This window comes from Mytilus californianus, unplaced genomic scaffold (assembly GCF_021869535.1).
Source record: "Mytilus californianus isolate M0D057914Y unplaced genomic scaffold, xbMytCali1.0.p SCAF_4, whole genome shotgun sequence".
Taxonomy (NCBI): Eukaryota; Metazoa; Mollusca; class Bivalvia; order Mytilida; family Mytilidae; genus Mytilus; species Mytilus californianus.
The window spans coordinates 29,591,706-29,610,341 of NW_026262690.1; the positions used below are offsets into that span (position 1 = coordinate 29,591,706).

The 18,636-nt window shown below is 31.9% G+C and overlaps 1 protein-coding gene across 2 annotated transcripts in view; it reads left to right on the top strand.

The window, feature by feature from the left end:
- Positions 1 to 18,636, top strand: part of LOC127739445 (nucleolar and spindle-associated protein 1-like) — a 31,919-nt gene that overhangs the window by 7,653 nt on the left and 5,630 nt on the right. For both annotated transcript variants that reach the window (XR_008000447.1, XM_052251221.1), the window contains exons 3-9: positions 3,618 to 3,731; positions 7,990 to 8,292; positions 9,530 to 9,785; positions 12,033 to 12,140; positions 13,150 to 13,343; positions 14,080 to 14,368; positions 15,912 to 16,101. Coding sequence is in view for 1 of the 2 variants with exons in the window: in XM_052251221.1 (XP_052107181.1) it covers positions 3,618 to 3,731; positions 7,990 to 8,292; positions 9,530 to 9,785; positions 12,033 to 12,140; positions 13,150 to 13,343; positions 14,080 to 14,368; positions 15,912 to 16,101 (1,454 nt within the window). In the remaining variant the exon portion in view is untranslated. The remainder of the gene's footprint in view (positions 1 to 3,617; positions 3,732 to 7,989; positions 8,293 to 9,529; positions 9,786 to 12,032; positions 12,141 to 13,149; positions 13,344 to 14,079; positions 14,369 to 15,911; positions 16,102 to 18,636) is intronic.

Genomic DNA, 18,636 nt, shown 5'->3' on the forward strand with positions numbered 1-18,636 from the left:
GTGAAATTTAATTATGCATCCTTATTTCTTTAAAAAATGCTTAAATTGTCATTGATACCTTTATCTCACGTTTATTTCGAATATTTTCATGAAGAAATAACGTAGAATGAGCTACTTACACTCATTCATGCTTTGCAAACGTACACAGAATTTACGTATCCGTCTCTGGTCCATGTTTTACCATTGTCAAGATAACATCTGGTTTCAGATTTAAAAACGAAAGTAAAGTTTTTGACAACGTTATGTTGCACAAATAAAGAGTCTAAGGCAGATATAAGTACGCTGATGTTGCACACTTCGGATGATGCACTGCCAATTTAACAGTTTATGTCAGAACTTCGAATTTGAATCAAAGAAAGTTTAATATTGTTTTTTTGTCGAGCCTGCGACTTTTGTCGCAGAAAGCTCGACATAGGGATAGTGATCCGGCGGCGGCGGCGGCGGCGGCTACGGCGGCGGCTGCGTTAGCTAACTTCTTAAAAGCTTTATATTTTAGAAGGTGGAAGGTCTGGATGCTTCATACTTTGTATATGGATGCCTCATGTTACGAAGTTTCCGTCAGTCACATGTCCAATGTCCTTGACCTCATTTTCATGGTTCAGTGACTACTTGAAAAAAAAGTTAAGATTTTTTGTAATGTTAGATTCTCTCTTATTATAAGTAATAGGATAACTGTATTTGGTATGTGCGTACCTTGCAAGGTCCTCATGCCCGTCAGACAGTTTTCACTTGACCTCGACCTCATTTCATGGATCAGTGAACAAGGTTAAGTTTTGGTGGTCAAGTCCATATCTCAGATACTATAAGCAATAGGTCTAGTATATTCGGTGTATGGAAGGACTGTAAGGTGTACATGTCCAACTGGCAGGTGTCATCCGACCTTGACCTCATTTTCATGGTTCAGTGGTTATAGTTAAGTTTTTGTGTTTTGGTCTGTTTTTCTTATACTGTATGCCATAGGTCTACTATATTTGGTGTATGGAATGATTGTAAGGTGTACATGTCTAGCGGGCAGGTGTCATCTGACCTTGACCTCATTTTCATGGTTCAGTGGTCAAAGTTAAGTTTTTGAGTTTTGGTCTTTTTTTCTAGTACTATATGCAATAGTTCAACTATATTTGGTATGTGCGTACCTTGCAAGGTCCTCATGCCCGTCAGACAGTTTTCACTTGACCTCGACCTCATTTCATGGATCAGTGAACAAGGTTAAGTTTTGGTGGTCAAGTCCATATCTCAGATACTATAAGCAATAGGTCTAGTATATTCGGTGTATGGAAGGACTGTAAGGTGTACATGTCCAACTGGCAGGTGTCATCTGACCTTGACCTCATTTTCATGGTTCAGTGGTTATATAGTTAAGTTTTTGTGTTTTGGTTTGTTTTTCTTATACTGTATGCCATAGGTCTACTATATTTGGTGTATGGAATGATTGTAAGGTGTACATGTCTAGCGGGCAGGTGTCATCTGACCTTGACCTCATTTTCATGGTTCAGTGGTCAAAGTTAAGTTTTTGAGTTTTGGTCTTTTTTTCTAGTACTATATGCAATAGTTCAACTATATTTGGTATGTGCGTACCTTGCAAGGTCCTCATGCCCGTCAGACAGTTTTCACTTGACCTCGACCTCATTTCATGGATCAGTGAACAAGGTTAAGTTTTGATGGTCAAGTCCATATCTCAGATACTATAAGCAATAGGTCTAGTATATTCGGTGTATGGAAGGACTGTAAGGTGTACATGTCTAGCTGGCAGGTGTCATCTGACCTTGACCTCATTTTCATGGTTCAGTGGTTATAGTTAAAGTTTTTGTGTTTTGGTCTGTTTTTCTTATACTGTATGCCATAGGTCTACTATATTTGGTGTATGGAATGATTGTAAGGTGTACATGTCTAGCGGGCAGGTGTCATCTGACATTGACCTCATTTTCATGGTTCAGTGGTCAAAGTTAAGTTTTTGAGTTTTGGTTTTTTTTTCTAATACTATGTGCAATAGTTCAACTATATTTGGTTAATGGAAATATTTTATGATCTAAATGTCAGTCACGCAGGTTTTATGTGACCTTGACCTCATTTTCAAGGTTTATTGCTCAGTGTTAAGTTTTTTGTGTTTTGGTCTGTTTTTCTTAAACTATAAGCAATAGGTCAACTATATTTGTTGTATGGAAGAATTGTTAGCTGTACATGCCTGCCTAGTATGGTTCATCTGACCTTGACCTCATTTTCATGGTTCATTGGTCAATGTTTAGTTTACTTGGTTAATGTTAAGTTTATGTGACAGTTGTAATAAAGCTTTATATTTAGGACTATCAACATAATATCAATGATTAGTAAAGAAGGCGAGACATTTCAGCGTGTGCACTCTTGTTTAAATATCAATCATTGGGATGGCCAACTCAGCAACTGATTACCATAATTGACTTTTGTTTATTTAGTCTTAAAGGATTAAAATCGGGATAATATATAAAATGTCTGGCTGGCTAAAAATAATTTTGGAAGCCCTGATATAAACCCCTAAAAAGTGTACAAAACAACACCAATATTAAAAAAAAATATTAAATTTAATTATCTATAAATATTTTGGATAACAGATATCCTTGATCAGTATGATCATGATGTAAAATGAATCATATCAATCTATTCTGATTTAAAACTATAACAATCTTTAAATTTATACAATTAAAACCGAACAACGCTTGTTCAATTCTAAGATTTCAAAAATGACATAGGTTAGGTATTTACAACAAAGACTGCACAGATATGCTTCTAACAAAAATAGTAATGTGTGATATGAACTGGTATATTTCTAAAATTTCACAGGTGACGAAAGTTAAGATATTACAACAAAGACTGCATAGAAATACATTCCCAATGAATAGCACTGACCGATTTGAGCTGGTATAATACTCAAATTTCAAATTTGACGACGGTAAAGTAATTACAACAGAGGCTGTGTATTTACACATCCCAAATAAATGGCAGTTTGATAATGATTAAACATTTTAATTGTGACAAAGGTTAAGTAATTGAACTTGGCTGGGTACTTATACATCTCAAATGAATAGCACCCTGCGATTTAAACTGGTATAATTCTAGAATTTTAGAGTTGACAAAGGTAAATGAATAGCAACAGAGACTGCATAGTAATATGTAATATACCCAAATGAAAAGCACTGTGCAAATTAGAACTACACCTTTTCATTGATCCCATTTGGTGTCAAAGATTTTTATTTTCTGATTATTTGGCTGTTCTGACTCGCCAACATACTGTGTACCACATTTACACTGTAGAAGATACACAGCATTTGTAGTCTTGCAATTAACATTGTAAAATATGGTGTATTCCGTACCAGTGGAGTGACGGTTAAAAGTCTGGGTATTCAGTATTTGCTTGCAGGTCAGACATTGTTTGTTTCTGCATCCCTTGCAAGAGCCCACAAACGAAGAGCCTGATTTAGAGGATTAATTTATCAGAATAATTAAAAAACTTTGAATCTTTTACTTTTGGAAATTTACATTGAATTACAAATGTAAAAGATTTTTTTCCGGTGCTAGAAATCATAACAAATTTTTATCTCATACTGTGAAAAAAAAGTAATGAGGAATTTTGTTTTCTGGTGCAGACTTCTCCAAAGAACGAAGAGAAAATAGAACTATTAGAAGAAAAGCCTGCCATTAAAGGAAAAAGGAAAGCAAAGTCAAAAAGAACTTTAAAGAAAAAAGAACAGGAAAGCAAGGTTTGATCAAATTAAACTATTAACCTTTTCCCCAATAATAGCCCATATAGAACTTAAAAAAAACAACAACATTGAAATATGCAATGATGGTTTCCCATGTAATGGAAAAGGAATTGAATAAGATATAAATTGTTATATGATATTAAATAAAATAATATGTAATTGATCTGATGCATCTGAAAATGTTGAACCCAAAATGAAATATGAAGGTTATTTTAAACAAGTTGCAATATATTTAATTTATTAAAAAACTCCATTACTTGTACTTTTCAATTGTTTGAATTTATATGAGTATTTTCATCTTGATCATGATAAAACTTTGGGATTTGATAAAATTAAATGTCTATTCAACATTTGCACTAAAGGACACTTGTTAAATTACTATTATATATACAGGTACATGTAATGAGATTTGGTATAGGTTGTTTGCCATGTAAACACACAAGGGCAAGGATGTATACAACTATGGGATATGGCCTTCAACAATGACAGAAAAAAACACATACTGTATGTGTTTGGAATAAGAAGAGTACAAAGTTGTTTTGTATTTATAAATATTTGTGGTTGTTGTTTGTTGCTGTATATCATATTTGTTTTTCGTTCATTTTGTACATAAATCAGGCCGTTAGTTTTCTTGTTTGAATAATTTTACATTTGTCAATTCGGGGCCTTTTATAGCTGACTATGCGGTATGGGTTTTGCTCATTGTTGAAGGCGGTACAGTGACCTATAGTTGTTAATTTCTATGTCATTTGGTCTCTTGTGGTGAGTTGTCTCATTGGCAATCATATCACATCTTCTTATTTTTATATATTAATTTGACATATTATAATCCAGTGTTTAAAAAGATCCTTTTAGTAGAGGAAGTCCACTTAGGGCTATTCCAGAAAAAATGTATGGGGTGGGGGGGGGGGTTGTTGGAAGGCAGTTTGTTTCAGCACCCACCACCCAGACAATTGTAATTGAGAATCATAGGGCCAAAATAAATAAATAGTGTGTTTCCGGTTTCCTGACCCTACCTCCGTTTAGGACGCCGACCCTAAACATTTTATTAACAAAAATTTTAAAAAATATTATAAATACGGATTTTTCAGTCTGTTCAGATCGGATTATTTGTTTAGAAAACTACAAATTTTCAAAATGTTTGATAGCAATGACCAATATTGATAAGTAAAGCGTTTCAAGGACCAAGATTTTAAATAAACAAGCATGGCTTTTTGACAACCGTGCAGCGTATTAGCTGTCAAATATGCGAAATGTGATCACATGGACGCAAAATATGACATCAATTCCGGATAATTACGATAGATGAATCTTTTTGAAGAACACCATGATGAACCTATAGACGAATATAATACGAAGTTGACGCATTTTGCTCAACTTCTTTGCACAGGTACAAGACGAGATTTTTTAAATATTTGCATATATAGTGAATAATGTATTCAGTTTATATACATATATTAACAAAATCTCGTTTTGTACCTGTGCTTCTTTGGACCAAACGTCAGAATCGTTTCAGGTTGGACATACTGTATCTCAAAATTATCTGTCGGTTAATTGACAAATAATTTTAAGAGTACAATGAGTTCAAATTACTGCTAAAATCAATCTAGTTTTAGTTGTAAAAAATGCTCTTACAAATGTTGTAAAAAATTGTTCTCTGGGCTGTTAATTCTTTTGAGCTTTTGACAGTTTGAGTTACTGACGGCAAGGGGGCAGACAATGTGTAATGAGAAATAGAAAGCTTTCCCCAATAGGCAGACATGGTGTATAATTCATGTTCATTTATAAATGAATCTGCCCCGGCACCAGGTCTACTTTAATTCTTTTATATTTTCTCTGGCTGATCCCACAACAGTTTATACTAGAGTAGGAAAAAAATTCATGTCATATTATTATCTACAATTTTTTTGCCATAGATTTAATAAGACAAAGATTTTGCAATCTCACTCTTCTCAAAACCTGGAATTTTAATATTGTCAAGATTAAATTCTGTCAAACATCAAAACACATCTATATATTAAATAAAGAGGGTGCAAGAGTATTACCCCTCGAAAAATCATAATAAGCCGTTGCTTAGCATCGATTTGCAGTGTTTTTACTACTAAAAAAAGGGGGTAGTAATCTGTTCCCACATGTACAATGTATACCCTGCGTGTCATTTACATTGTAAGCCTCAACGAGGCCAAACAATAATACCATGCCAGATTTTTCACTGCCATTTTTGCTTTAAGATAATTAATCGGCAAGAACATATTCACATTACGACCCATGAAATGCATAAAATTTGCATTAAAGTTTAATTTCATATTTCTTACACAGAACTAAAACAGAAAATTAAAAAAGCTGTAGATTTAAGTACTTTTCTGAATATCAAAGAAGCAGACACATCAATTGATTTCATTTGGAACCTTTTTCTGCTGTCTGACATCGATAGAAAAAAATACAAAGTTTTCATAAAATAAAATGTTTTACCTACCTACCCTACCTAATTTTTTTCGGGGTGAAATAGGAAACACACTATTTATTTTGGCCTAGTGCATTATAGTGTGAAAAGTTGCTCTGATACCCGTCACCCATGTATTATTAATATAAAGTGTCTTCCAACCCCACATACATTTTTTTCTGGAATAGCCCGTAGCCAAATATTGAAATAAGATGCTTTGAATCGGAATTTCATTGTATTTTGAGTTTAAGGACTTATCAGAATCAAGTGGGACTCACCATCCCAAGACTAACCCTCAAAATATTCTAGTAAAACCCTGTGTAACATAGTAACATAGAAAATATCACAAACCTGTAATTTAGATTTTCTGAATAGCTGAGCAGGAGGCTGCAGTTTTAAGTCAGATAGATAATACAGTGATTTTGCTAGTGCTCGTCACTTTTGTAATTTACGAAACTGTTTTCAAAATGACGAAAGTATTTCAAATCAATTTCGTCACTTAAATTTTTAAAATGTAAAAATATTTTCACATGAAAATACTATAATTCTACCTGTCTACATATTTCTGACAAGTTTGTGACCCTCAGCTAATTAACATTTACAACAGGTGTTATAAAGTTGTGATTACAGTTAATCCGCTCATCGCCATCGGATGGGTCACTAATCCGGTTAATTATTTTCCTCAGTAAAATAAGTCAGTCAGCATTTTAATTTCAATATTTCTCAAGGCCAACGACCACAATTTGCAGTTCGTTTGTTGTAGTTTCGTCATTTGAACAAAATTGTTTTCCCCTGGACAGTTCACTTTTAATTTCAATATTTCTAATACAATCATAATTTGCAGTTCGTTTGTCGTAGTTTTGTCAAATGATCATATTTTAGTCATCTTTAATATAAAACATTCAATTTCGTTTAAAAAGATAGAACTTTATTCAAAACGTTCAGAAATGTTTTCACGTTAAAAACTTCCATCATCATCATCGAGGAGTCAAACAGGTGCTTCCTTTACGATATACTGTGCATGAGTGAAAGTATTCCTATGAATTTATAGACACTAAAACGTAAAATACGAAATAAATTTAGTGCCAAAATAAATGAGAAAGACAAATATAGTTCTTACTAAGCAAATTGAAATAAAAAAAAATGATAATTTCCTGCCTCTTTTAAACACGAACCAATCCTTAGATGAATCTGGAGTCATTCTGAATTTATTATCTACTTGTCACTTCCCGTTTACATTTCATTTGAAAATCGAAAGTAAACGTGATCAATTCTCGATTAATTTACCATTTACAGTTATTGGAATCGTTCCATGTGAATTTGTACAAATCCTTGGTTCCAACTTTATAGAAATTAATTCAAAATATCGATTTAAACGTTTTTATAAGGATGATGATTATGCAGTGTAATAGTCTTACTAAGTTCAACAAGTTCATTTATACTGTGATTCCTGGTTTTAAAAAAAGGAACCCAACTTTTGTTGATCAGGAATGTCCCCTGAAACTAATTGAAGTAAAATTTTGAACTAGATTTTCAGATCTTATATCCTAATCTTCATATTTAAGTGACACATCAGTCAAATCATGCAATTACTGCCTAGTAAATTTATGCCTTAGTCTGACAAAGATATATAGCTAGTAATATACATACATCCTTGGTCCCTTGCTGTTACCCAAAATAATGTTGATTTTCATCTCGTGCAAAAGTGACTAAAGCCCTCAAAATCCTAGCTTAAACCCTGGATAATAGATTTATATGATTTGGGGAAATGTTTTAGCACTAGAAATATATTTTTTTTGTTTTTTTTCACAGAAAGACAAAAAGATAGTTAAAGATGAAACATCAACCTCAAAATCCAAGAGTTCAGTTCAACCAGAAATCAGAACACCAGCAACTACCAAATCAGGAAAAATAGGAACATCAAGTCCATTTACTTCCAAAGTTATAAGTGCCAAGACCACTCCTGCAAAAATTCAACAGAAATTTGGAACAAATCGCCTACAAACATCAATAAATAATAGAAAATTTACCCCACATGCTGTGAGAGCTAAAAGTTTTATTGGTACACCCCAGAGTGCCACTGCAAAATCTGCACAAAAGAGAAAGATATCAAAGGTACCAAGGGCTTTTTATATTTATGATTTAATATGTTTAAGTGAAAGTTGTTTAAAGTACAGTTGATACTTGAGTAAAAGTCGATTGGCGTTTTCATGTCAGAAATCCAAGACTTGAGATTTGAGCCGCGTATAAGTCATATGATTTTTGTCATTTCTTCTGATGGAAAATTGGCTGTTGCAGTTCTACATGATGAAAAACAATCATACCAAGTATAAAAGCTTTCTAGTTAATGGTCTCAGAGGAGTTGCATAGTTTTTTCAAAAGTTCCAAAAGGGTAAAAAAATCATAGAAAATCATAAAAAATTGTCAAATAAAATGACAATTTAGTATGGTCAACTGCATGTGATGGCAAACAATCCTATTAAGTATAAAAGCTTTCTGCCCAGCAATCTAAGAGTTGTAAAACATGTTAAATCAAGACCACAGTATACATGTAGTACATGTATGGCGACACATCAACTACTAATTATGACAAACAATCTTACCAAGTTTGAAATACATCTTTCTGCGAAACAGTTCCATGGAGTTGCATTTATAAGGTGTCATTGTGTTACAATAGTATCAAAAAGGTAATAGTTGCATAACTCCTGTAAAAAATGCGGAATCTTTATTTTAAGTAGTGATTTGGTCCAGTTTAAAAAGGTCAAAAATTAGTATGTCTGAAGCTGTCAAACTGAATTTTAGACTCCCTTAGCATAGAATTGTCAATATTTTGAGTTAGAGCTGATTAGTACATTACACTGTAAAAATCTTTTTGAGATAGAGTAGGTGCGATTTTTTTAATTTGAATTTATTGTCTAAAAGAAATCCACTACGAAATAACTGTGTTCTCTGGCCTAATTTCATGAAAATACCTGTTTTTCATAAAATAATAGTAGCAAATGCTTGTAAATGATTCTAGAACTCTAATCGAGTGTTGAAATAAGCCAAAATCACAAAAAAAAAACAATTGGAAAAGCTGTAGTTGTCATACACCAGAAAATAGCAGAAATATTGAAAGGACTTTTAGCAAGACAAAACACATGCAGCAGTATGAAACAACAAATCTGAACGAATAACCTATTACGCTTTATTCTTTATACATTGTTAAGCACAAACTGGTTCCCTGCTGACTACTTCACTTTGTTCAAAGCATTAAATACAAGTGGATTCCAGTTTACGTTATGCAATGCTACAAGATTAAATGAGAAATTAATTATTTGTAATGAAACATTTAATTTTGATATTTTTACAGACACAACAGGTGGAAGAAAGACCAGCTAAAAGAACAAGGACATCTTTTGAGAAATCTGCAATTTCTAATGAGCCCTCACCAAGACTATCATCTAGAAGGTCAACCTTCAGTGTTGAAAAGACAAAAAAAGAAATAAATAGTGGATCAGGAAGTCCAAGCATCCAGGATTTGGTCAGTTCAATGGATACAGAAAAAAATGATGAGGAGATGAAGAAAAATTTGATGCAAGCTTTGGACAAGAAAATACAGGGAAAAAGTGAGTATTTCTATAACCATAAATTTTAGTGTTGTTGCGATGATCGAAATAAGTTGGAAATCAGTTGGTTGGACCTGGCGAGGTAGATAATTGAATGGGATTTTGTTCAATTGATTGTCGTTATAGTTTCTGGACTTAAGCATATCAACTTCTGGACCGTTTCCGGTCTGCATTTTACATGCGCAGTCAAACAAATTGTAACAAAAAATATCAGTCGATGACAATAACAATGTCAAACATCCTATAATTAAAGATAACCAATTTCTGTTTTATAAAGGTGGTAAAAGCATTGACTATACAGATTGATCGTATGTTATTCAAAATAAATAACTTTTTATGAAATACTTTATTTCAATTCTGGTACTTGTTACTCGGGAGCATACATGAAATCATTCTGATTTTAGACAAAATAATTTTTTGCTACATAAAACGTGGTCAAATTGCCTTTTATTACTGTTTTTTTCAGTAATTCAATCTAATAGAATAATAAAATGATCCCTTAAATATGTCATTTTAGCAAGAGAACAATTATATTTTTATCATTTCCTATGATCACAAGATCAACCAACTAAAACAATTGAATGTGATATCCCTTTTCACTGATTTCCATATCAATGCAAAATGTAACAATACTTAAAATATAACTTATATTGTAAAGTTAACTGAATTGAACTTAAAAATTAATCTGTAATGTCATATTATTATATTAAATACCATCTGAGATGGATTCATGTTTCTCTGTCAATATATATACCAACTATTCTCCTATGGTGCAGTAAGTGCCAGAATTAGACCCCTGCTTCATTGTAAAAACTACTGATGTATCCCAGTTAACAATATAAGCTGACTACCGGTACTTCATCATGAAATTGTCAGTGTGTCTACAACATTGTCTGTGACATAATGACATTATGAAAGTTTCTTTCATTTTGATGATAGTATGAGATATTTTTGTTTAGTATTCCTGTCTACGAAGACAAGGTAAAGATATACATCAATTAAACAGCAACTCAAGGACACAAAATGTTAAAGACATCTAAAGGATAATATATACAGTCTTCAGCAATAGACAAGTGTCTATACAATATGTCAATCTCTAAATCATTTCAATTCAAGAAAAGTTATGAATAAATTTGAACATACTATTAAAGATTTGCTATCCACACCATAAATTCCTTAAAGGAACAAAAAAAAAAAAAAGACATAAAAGTGTATATTGTAATTTATGATATAATTTATTTGGTATTGATTTGGTTTGCATGCCTTATGTTTTTTTTGTTTTTATCCTGCAATCAACAAACTTTTGTACAAATTGCAGACATGCAGTTGCACATGAATTTCTGGTTTATTAGTACTTGAACAAATAATAATAATATAATGATAATAATTCTTTATTTAAAAAGGGTTACACTGTTAGCTATAAAACTAATCTTCCCTGAGGCCCTCGTAAAAATAAATTGAAATATATAACAAACACAGAATTACAAAATAATCAAACAAAACACACACATAAGAAAAATCAAATAAGAAATTATGAAATATACAATTTTCAAAACAGGTAAAAATTATGAATTCAAATAGTATTGGCATCATTCAAATTACCTCAACAATATTTAAAGTTTAAGTAAGTGTGTGAAAAATTATTATGCATATAGAAATTACACAGCTTCCTAATGTTCCAACAAGTAATTTTTTAAATCTTTTTTGACTTTTTTTTTACTTGAGGTCTCCTGTTATTCTGCTCGTATGTTCAGGGAAAGGTAATGTTAAAATTAATATTTATGTCAAAACTTGTTTTATAGTGCTCTTCATGGTCCCTGTTTAAGCCATGTCGAATTTTATAAAGATAATCAAAGACAACAGTTGAGAATATAAATAGTCAAGGTTTAGTAGCAGGATAATGTACATTGATGGAAAATATAAAATTTATTTGTACTTGCTAAAGAACAGGAGGAAAGCTTGGTAAGTCATGCTTTTCTTCCAGTTTCTAATTTTCTTTACTGCCCATTTTGTTTTTTTTCTCTTTTGGTCACTTTATGATTTCACTTCAGCTTTTTGTAGTGGAAAAAGATAAGATATTGTAACATTGTTAGGCCTGAGTAGGATCTGGTTTTAAGAAGTGTTTTAATTATTATTTTGTTATGTAACCTCAAACAAATGTATTCACTTATTTATTTCGTTGAAAAAGTGATTGGAAAATAAGTTATTTATGTGTTAAAAGTATATGCAGCTGCTTTATTTTTACAGCAGAAACAGTTGGTTCAAAAGGAAAAATCACAAACAGTACACAAATTCCAAGGTTTGCAGCCTTTTTAGAGAAGAAGAAACAAGAACAGTGTAAACCAATAACTCCAGGTAAAATAGTTTAGATACCTGGCTTAGATAACCATCCCACCATGTGTTAATGTATTCCAGATATTGTTTTTTACTGTCCACCTGTATATTAATAAATGTATAAGCAGAATTAACATGGCCAGAAACCAGTTCAGCTTGTACCTAATATTACTGGTTGTAATTGTCCAGTTTTCAGAGTTTTCCCTAAGAATGTGTAACCAGCCAAATCATTAAATCTATTTAATCAATTTATTAGTCCAGATCAAAAGCTGACATAAAAAGAAATATATCCCTTTTATTTAAGTATTTAAGTATTTGGGTTGGAAACCTTGAAAGAAAAATAAGTGGAATCAACTGAACGAAATTGTGTTTATTTATAAAACTTTCTACCTGCTTGAACTTTGTTCATGTTTTTTTTTTTGGAATAGTACTTTTCATCTGCTGAGTATTTAATTGCCTCGTTTTGTTCCATGCTTTGTTCTGAATGATAACCTTATACTTGAGAGAGCTATAGTTAACTCATAAGAGTTTGTATATAGGAAAACCATGAGGCAATCATTGTTTATTTTAATGGATAGAACGTTAAAAAAATTTATAACTCAATAAAATTAAAAATGTCCTTTAGCACCACAAACATTGGTTTAAGACAAATCCTTCTATAAATCTACTGATTGTTTTAAAAGTTTAGAACCTTTAAATAAGCAAAGATTTCTTCTGCTAAATTTTTAAGCGTAAAGAACCCATATTTGTCAGGCAATATGGATCATAATTTTTATAGTCAGTAAGTTTAAGAATAATGTTTGCCATAGCAAATGCTGGATTATAATATTTTTATGAAAAAAACAACTGTTTTGGAAATTGTTGGGTTTTTTTTGTAACCCTTCAGGCTGAACAAATGGCCACAACCCATGAAAAGAGTGAAATAATCACCTAATCAATATGCAAATATTGTAGTTCTCATTTAAATAAAATTATGCATAGACAGATTTAGGAGTTCCTTTCCTTAATAGTGAATCTTTTAAAATTACAGGGAACAAAGACTGGACAAAGATTCATCAAAAAGAATTTGAAAAGTTTGACTCCATAGATGTTTATCTTAACAAAAAAAGAAAGCATCGAGAAGAGACCAATATGTCTGTAAAGAAAGCCAGAATGTTGGTAGAACAAACAAAAGAAGCTATTAAAAGACTAAAGAACCATAAAACTCCTGCAAAAGAAAACAAGGTTCATACTGAATAATTCTTGCTAAAATTAGAACTTCTTATAATTCATGTAGGATTTTCATAGTAAGGAATTCTTTACTTTTTGTTACAAACGCTTCAGTGGTGTTTTTTAGGGCATTTTATTTTTTTTATCTAGACAATATTCACTGGACTTCTTTTGCTATCACTCTATATTCATGCTCAGTACAAATCTATGGAATTTACTTCTGTGTGCATACTGGGTATTTGGTAGATTTTTTAATTGTTAGTGGTTCACAACTGTCTAAAAATTAATGGTGTTCAGATTATACAGCATACTACAAGATCTAGGACAAAAAAGGTTAATGCGTAATATGGACAAATGGGGATGTTGTACTACTTTCTTCAATTGTTACCAAAAACAAACAAAAAAAGAGAATTGCAAATTTTTCTGCATAATTTCAGAAATAAATTAAAACAACATTTGGAAGAAAGAAATCATCAAAGAAGGCATTAGGTGACCAAAATAAAATTTTAGTATACCCCTTAAGCTTGTAAGTGGGTAATAGAAAATAATGTTTTAGGAATATGGGGAAAAAAATGGGTAGATAGTTGTATCTTATTGTGGACTATTACATTGTGATTCAGAGTGTTAAGAATCCATTTCAATTTGTGTTTTAGTTCAATGCATGGTATATCAATATAACAATATGTTACCCTGAATATGTAGGAAATATATTTCCTGAACATTATTCATTCATACATTTTCTTTACTTCAGACAAAACCAAAGACTTCTAAGACTGCATTACTACTGAAGTCTCCAGGTTTCAACTCCACAAAAGTTTTTAAACCTACAGTATTATCTACAAAGCAAATGAATCTAGAGTTTTCAAAAACAAGAAAATCTCCAAGGACAAGTGTTACTGGGTTCAAGCCAACAGTAATATCAACAGACAAGATGAATTTGAACTTTAACAGCATGACAACCCCAAGAAATGGGGATACCAAGACACCAAAGACTGACCCTAGGAAATCAACTGGATCCATGCTTCAAAGAAAATCCTTTGGTATGTGTTGTATAAAAGATACATCTGTGAGTGTCACAGATCTCATTAGCTTGAGATGGAAGATGTTTTGTAGGGTAATTAAGATAACAAGTTTCAATGAAGATATCAAGAGCATACTTAACACTAAGAAGGAAGTGTAAAAAATTCAAGAGGCAAATGTGTTTTATGAATGGGTATAACTAATAGCTTTCAGCTTTATACATGGATCATTTAGCTTACACACATATAAGGGAAAAACTGAAATCTTGCTTTAATATAGCAAACACAATTTGAATTGGATTTTGAAATAAGTCAAGAGTTTAGCATTAGGATAATCAGTTGTGTTTATTATACCCCACGCAACGAGTTGCGGAGGGTATAATGTTTTTGACCCGTCCGTCTGTCCGTCCGTCAGTTCGTCAGTCTGTCAGTCCTGTTTCTTGTCATCGCAACTCCTCTCAAACCACACAACAGAATTTCACGAAACCTTTTTGGATAATAAGGACATACTATGTAGATGTGCATATCGACAGGAAATTGCGATTCAATTTTTTTTCTAGGAGTTACGCCCCTTTGAACTTATTTACTTTAATGTACTACTGCAACAGTTTGTCATCTCAACTCCTCTGATACCACACAACAGAATTTCATGAAACCTTTTTAGATACTAAGAACATACTATGTAGATGTGCATATCGACAGGAAATTAAGGTTCAATTTTTTTTCTAGGAGTTACACCCCTTTGAACTTATTTGCTTCAATGTACTACTGCAACAGTTTGTCATCACAACTCCTCTGAAACCACACAACAGAATTTCATGGAACCTTTTTAGATAATAAGGACATACTATGTAGATGTGCATATCAACAAGAAATTACGGTTCAATTTTTTTTCTAGGAGTTATGCCCCTTTGAACTTATTTACTTTAATGTACTACTGCAACAGTTTGTCATCGCAACTCCTCTGATACCACACAACAGATTTCATGAAACCTTTTTAGATAATAAGGACATACTATGTAGATGTGCATATCGACAGGAAATTAGGGTTCAATTTTTTTTCTAGGAGTTACACCCCTTTGAACTTATTTGCTTCAATGTACTACTGCAACAGTTTGTCTTCACAACTCCTCTGAAACCACACAACAGAATTTCATGAAACTTTGTAGATAATAAGGTCATACTATGTAGATGTGCATATCGACAGGAAATTGTGATTCAATATTTTTTCTAGGAGTTACGCCCCTTTGAACTTATTTGCTTCAATGTCTTCTGCAACAGTTTTTCATCGCAACTCCTCTGAAACCACACAACATAATTTCATGAAACTTTGTAGATAATAAGGACATACTATGTAGATGTGCATATTGACAGGAAATTATGATTCAATTTTTTTTCTTACACATATTTTATTTCTCCAATGACAATGTGAGGACGTGGGGTATGTGAGCGTGCTCACTAAGGTTCTTTAATTTGATATATCTATATTTCTCTTAAAATTTTGTGACTTTTTACAAAAGACATTTTAGCAATGTCTATTTAAATAATCATTTGATCTTTATAGCAACACCATTCAAGTTTAATGCCACATTAAACTGCACAGTAGATGGTAACAGATCAGTTAAGAGGCCATCCTTTGACCTTAAAGCTAGTCTTTCTAGACCAATGACATGGAAAAGTCATAAAGGAAAACTGAAATCTGTAGCTGAAACCTATTCAAGCAACAGTGCTAAATCAGTCAAGGTGCAGGCAAGGTAGGTTGACTTTAAAGGTTTTACAAATACCTATGTCAAGCATAAAAATTAATAATGGCAGGTATTTACATTATTAAGATTAACCCTTCACCAACAGCAACCTTTATAGAAGTCACATATAAGTCTCAAATAATGGCTTCCCTGGCAATAGAGTTACAACAATAATTATTATTACAATTATAGTTATGAGCACAGTACCTTAATTATGATTTAAGGATATGATGAAATTGAATTGTGGAGGTCCTGAAATAATTGTTGACCTCAATTAACATTTAACATGTTTAATGATATCCTAAAATTGAATTGTGAAGGTCTTTAATTATATATATAATGGAGCTCCATGAATATTAAGGATATTCAAAGACTTCTTAAATAAAGCAATTTTTACAGATTATTTGTGGAGATCCTGAAATTGATATATAGAGGTCCTGAAATATTTTAGGACGTCTTCAATGATTATGGATATCCTGAATCGAATTATGGAGGTCTTGAAATATTCCAAGAGCTCCTTAAATACAAAAATTTGACTAAATCTGTGCCTCATAATTTTATGCAATTGAAATGGCAAATTTAGACAATATTGATGGAAATCATCCTTTGAATAACTGATATTAATCCAATGATAGAAACATACGTTACTATTATTCCAAGGTGGACTATGCCAAAAAGCATTAAAAATATTTTTGTTTTGTAATATTCTACTCTGCCGATAATCATATAGGCAAGCATAATTTCTAAATTTGTTATAAAATTGGTGAAAAGTATTATTGTAGGAAATCAAAAAAACAATATTGAAAATCAGATATGATAATAGTATAACAGAAATCTGTGATGATAGTAACTCATTATTCACAACTTGAGAACTTGTATCAGTTTCCCATAAACCATATTTTTGTGAATTTTATGAGTACTTGAGGCAAAAAAATATCTGAGAAAGGAAAAAGTAGATTAAACAGGGATTAAGGTAGTTGGGATTTAATTTTTTGTTTAAGCCATACATTTTAAAAAAATTTCTTATCCTAAGTTTTATAACTGAACTCTTGTTTGGTTGTAATAATCTATGTTAGCACAAGTTCAGTTATGAAACTTTGAAACATGAAATATATCTCAAAGATGCAAAAAGCTTAAAATAATACAAATAGGAAAATGAAAGTAAGGATGAGAACCCCCTACCCTCTAGATCTGGCACTGTCTTGAATCCCTGTTTAATATTCTTACATTAATTATACAAATTAGTATGTTCAGATTCGCCAACAATCCATGATTTTATGACTATTTTCTCCTTTTTTCAACAAACAGAAGTGCCATGTTTCTTTCATGATTTCAAATAAAGAGCGATAACTTTGGCACGTCTTCAACCAGAGATATGAAACATGCTTCACAGCAAACAAGGATTCATTTTTGCAAGAAAAACTGTAAGTCCCAATACTCTAGGTCTTTTCAGTGAAATGTTTATAAAGCTTTTTATGAATCCCTATACTAAAACAAAAACTTTCAAATTTATCAAAAGATATAGACATTTTACTCATCTTCCCAATGGCCAGGATCACTCCAATCAGTGAAGATTGGAGTAATTTCAAAATTTTAATCATCAAACAAAAATGAGTAATAGATATTTCATAATTTTGTTATCTTGATAGTGGTATCAAAACATTGATTAATAATGGTGAGCATATCTGTTCTGTGTGATTGTTTAATATTGTGTTTGCATGTTTAAAAATTTTCTTTTATCATATGAAATGTAACCTTTACTTGAGTTTTAAGTTTTGAATGTTCATTTTGATGATTTAAGTTTTTAATTTATCAGTAGTAGACCTGATGGTACCTGTTTGTTTTTATGAAATTATATGTCCTGCCCTATCATGGTTCATTGACTTTAAAAATTTTGCATATTTTACAAGTTATATTAATATATATCATTCTAAAAAGATTTGAGGAACCTCTTTATACATATCTGTTGGAGAGATACAAGTCCCTAAACTATTTTTAACCATTTATTTTGTTATCACTTAAAATCCATGCATGTGCTTAACCTGGGACAGCACATTATGTACACAATAGAACATTATTCTTTCTCTTTATCTTCATCCTATATATAGGAGTACATTATCTACAGCTGATTTCTCATTTCAGTCTGACAGGGTTCATATGACATTGACCTTTTTTTCATGGATCTTTGATAATCATAATGTTAAGTTTATGTGAATTCAATCCCTGGAGTGGGGTCACTTCGACCTTTTTGTGGTAGGGGTGAGCAGCTGAGACATTGAGTACCTTTTAAAATATAATTGAAATACAAAAAGTATGCCTAGTGTACTGCAACACCACTATCCCAGGTTAGGGGAGGGTTTGGCGCCAGCAAACTAGTTTAACGTGCCACATTTTATATGTGCCTGTCCTTAGTCAGGAGCCTGTAGTTCAGTGGTTGTCGTTGGTTCATGTCTGTCATATTTTTTTTGTAAATTGTTTTCTTATAAATCAGGCTGTTAATTTTCTCAATTGGATTGTTTCATATTTTTCATGTCAGGGCTTTTT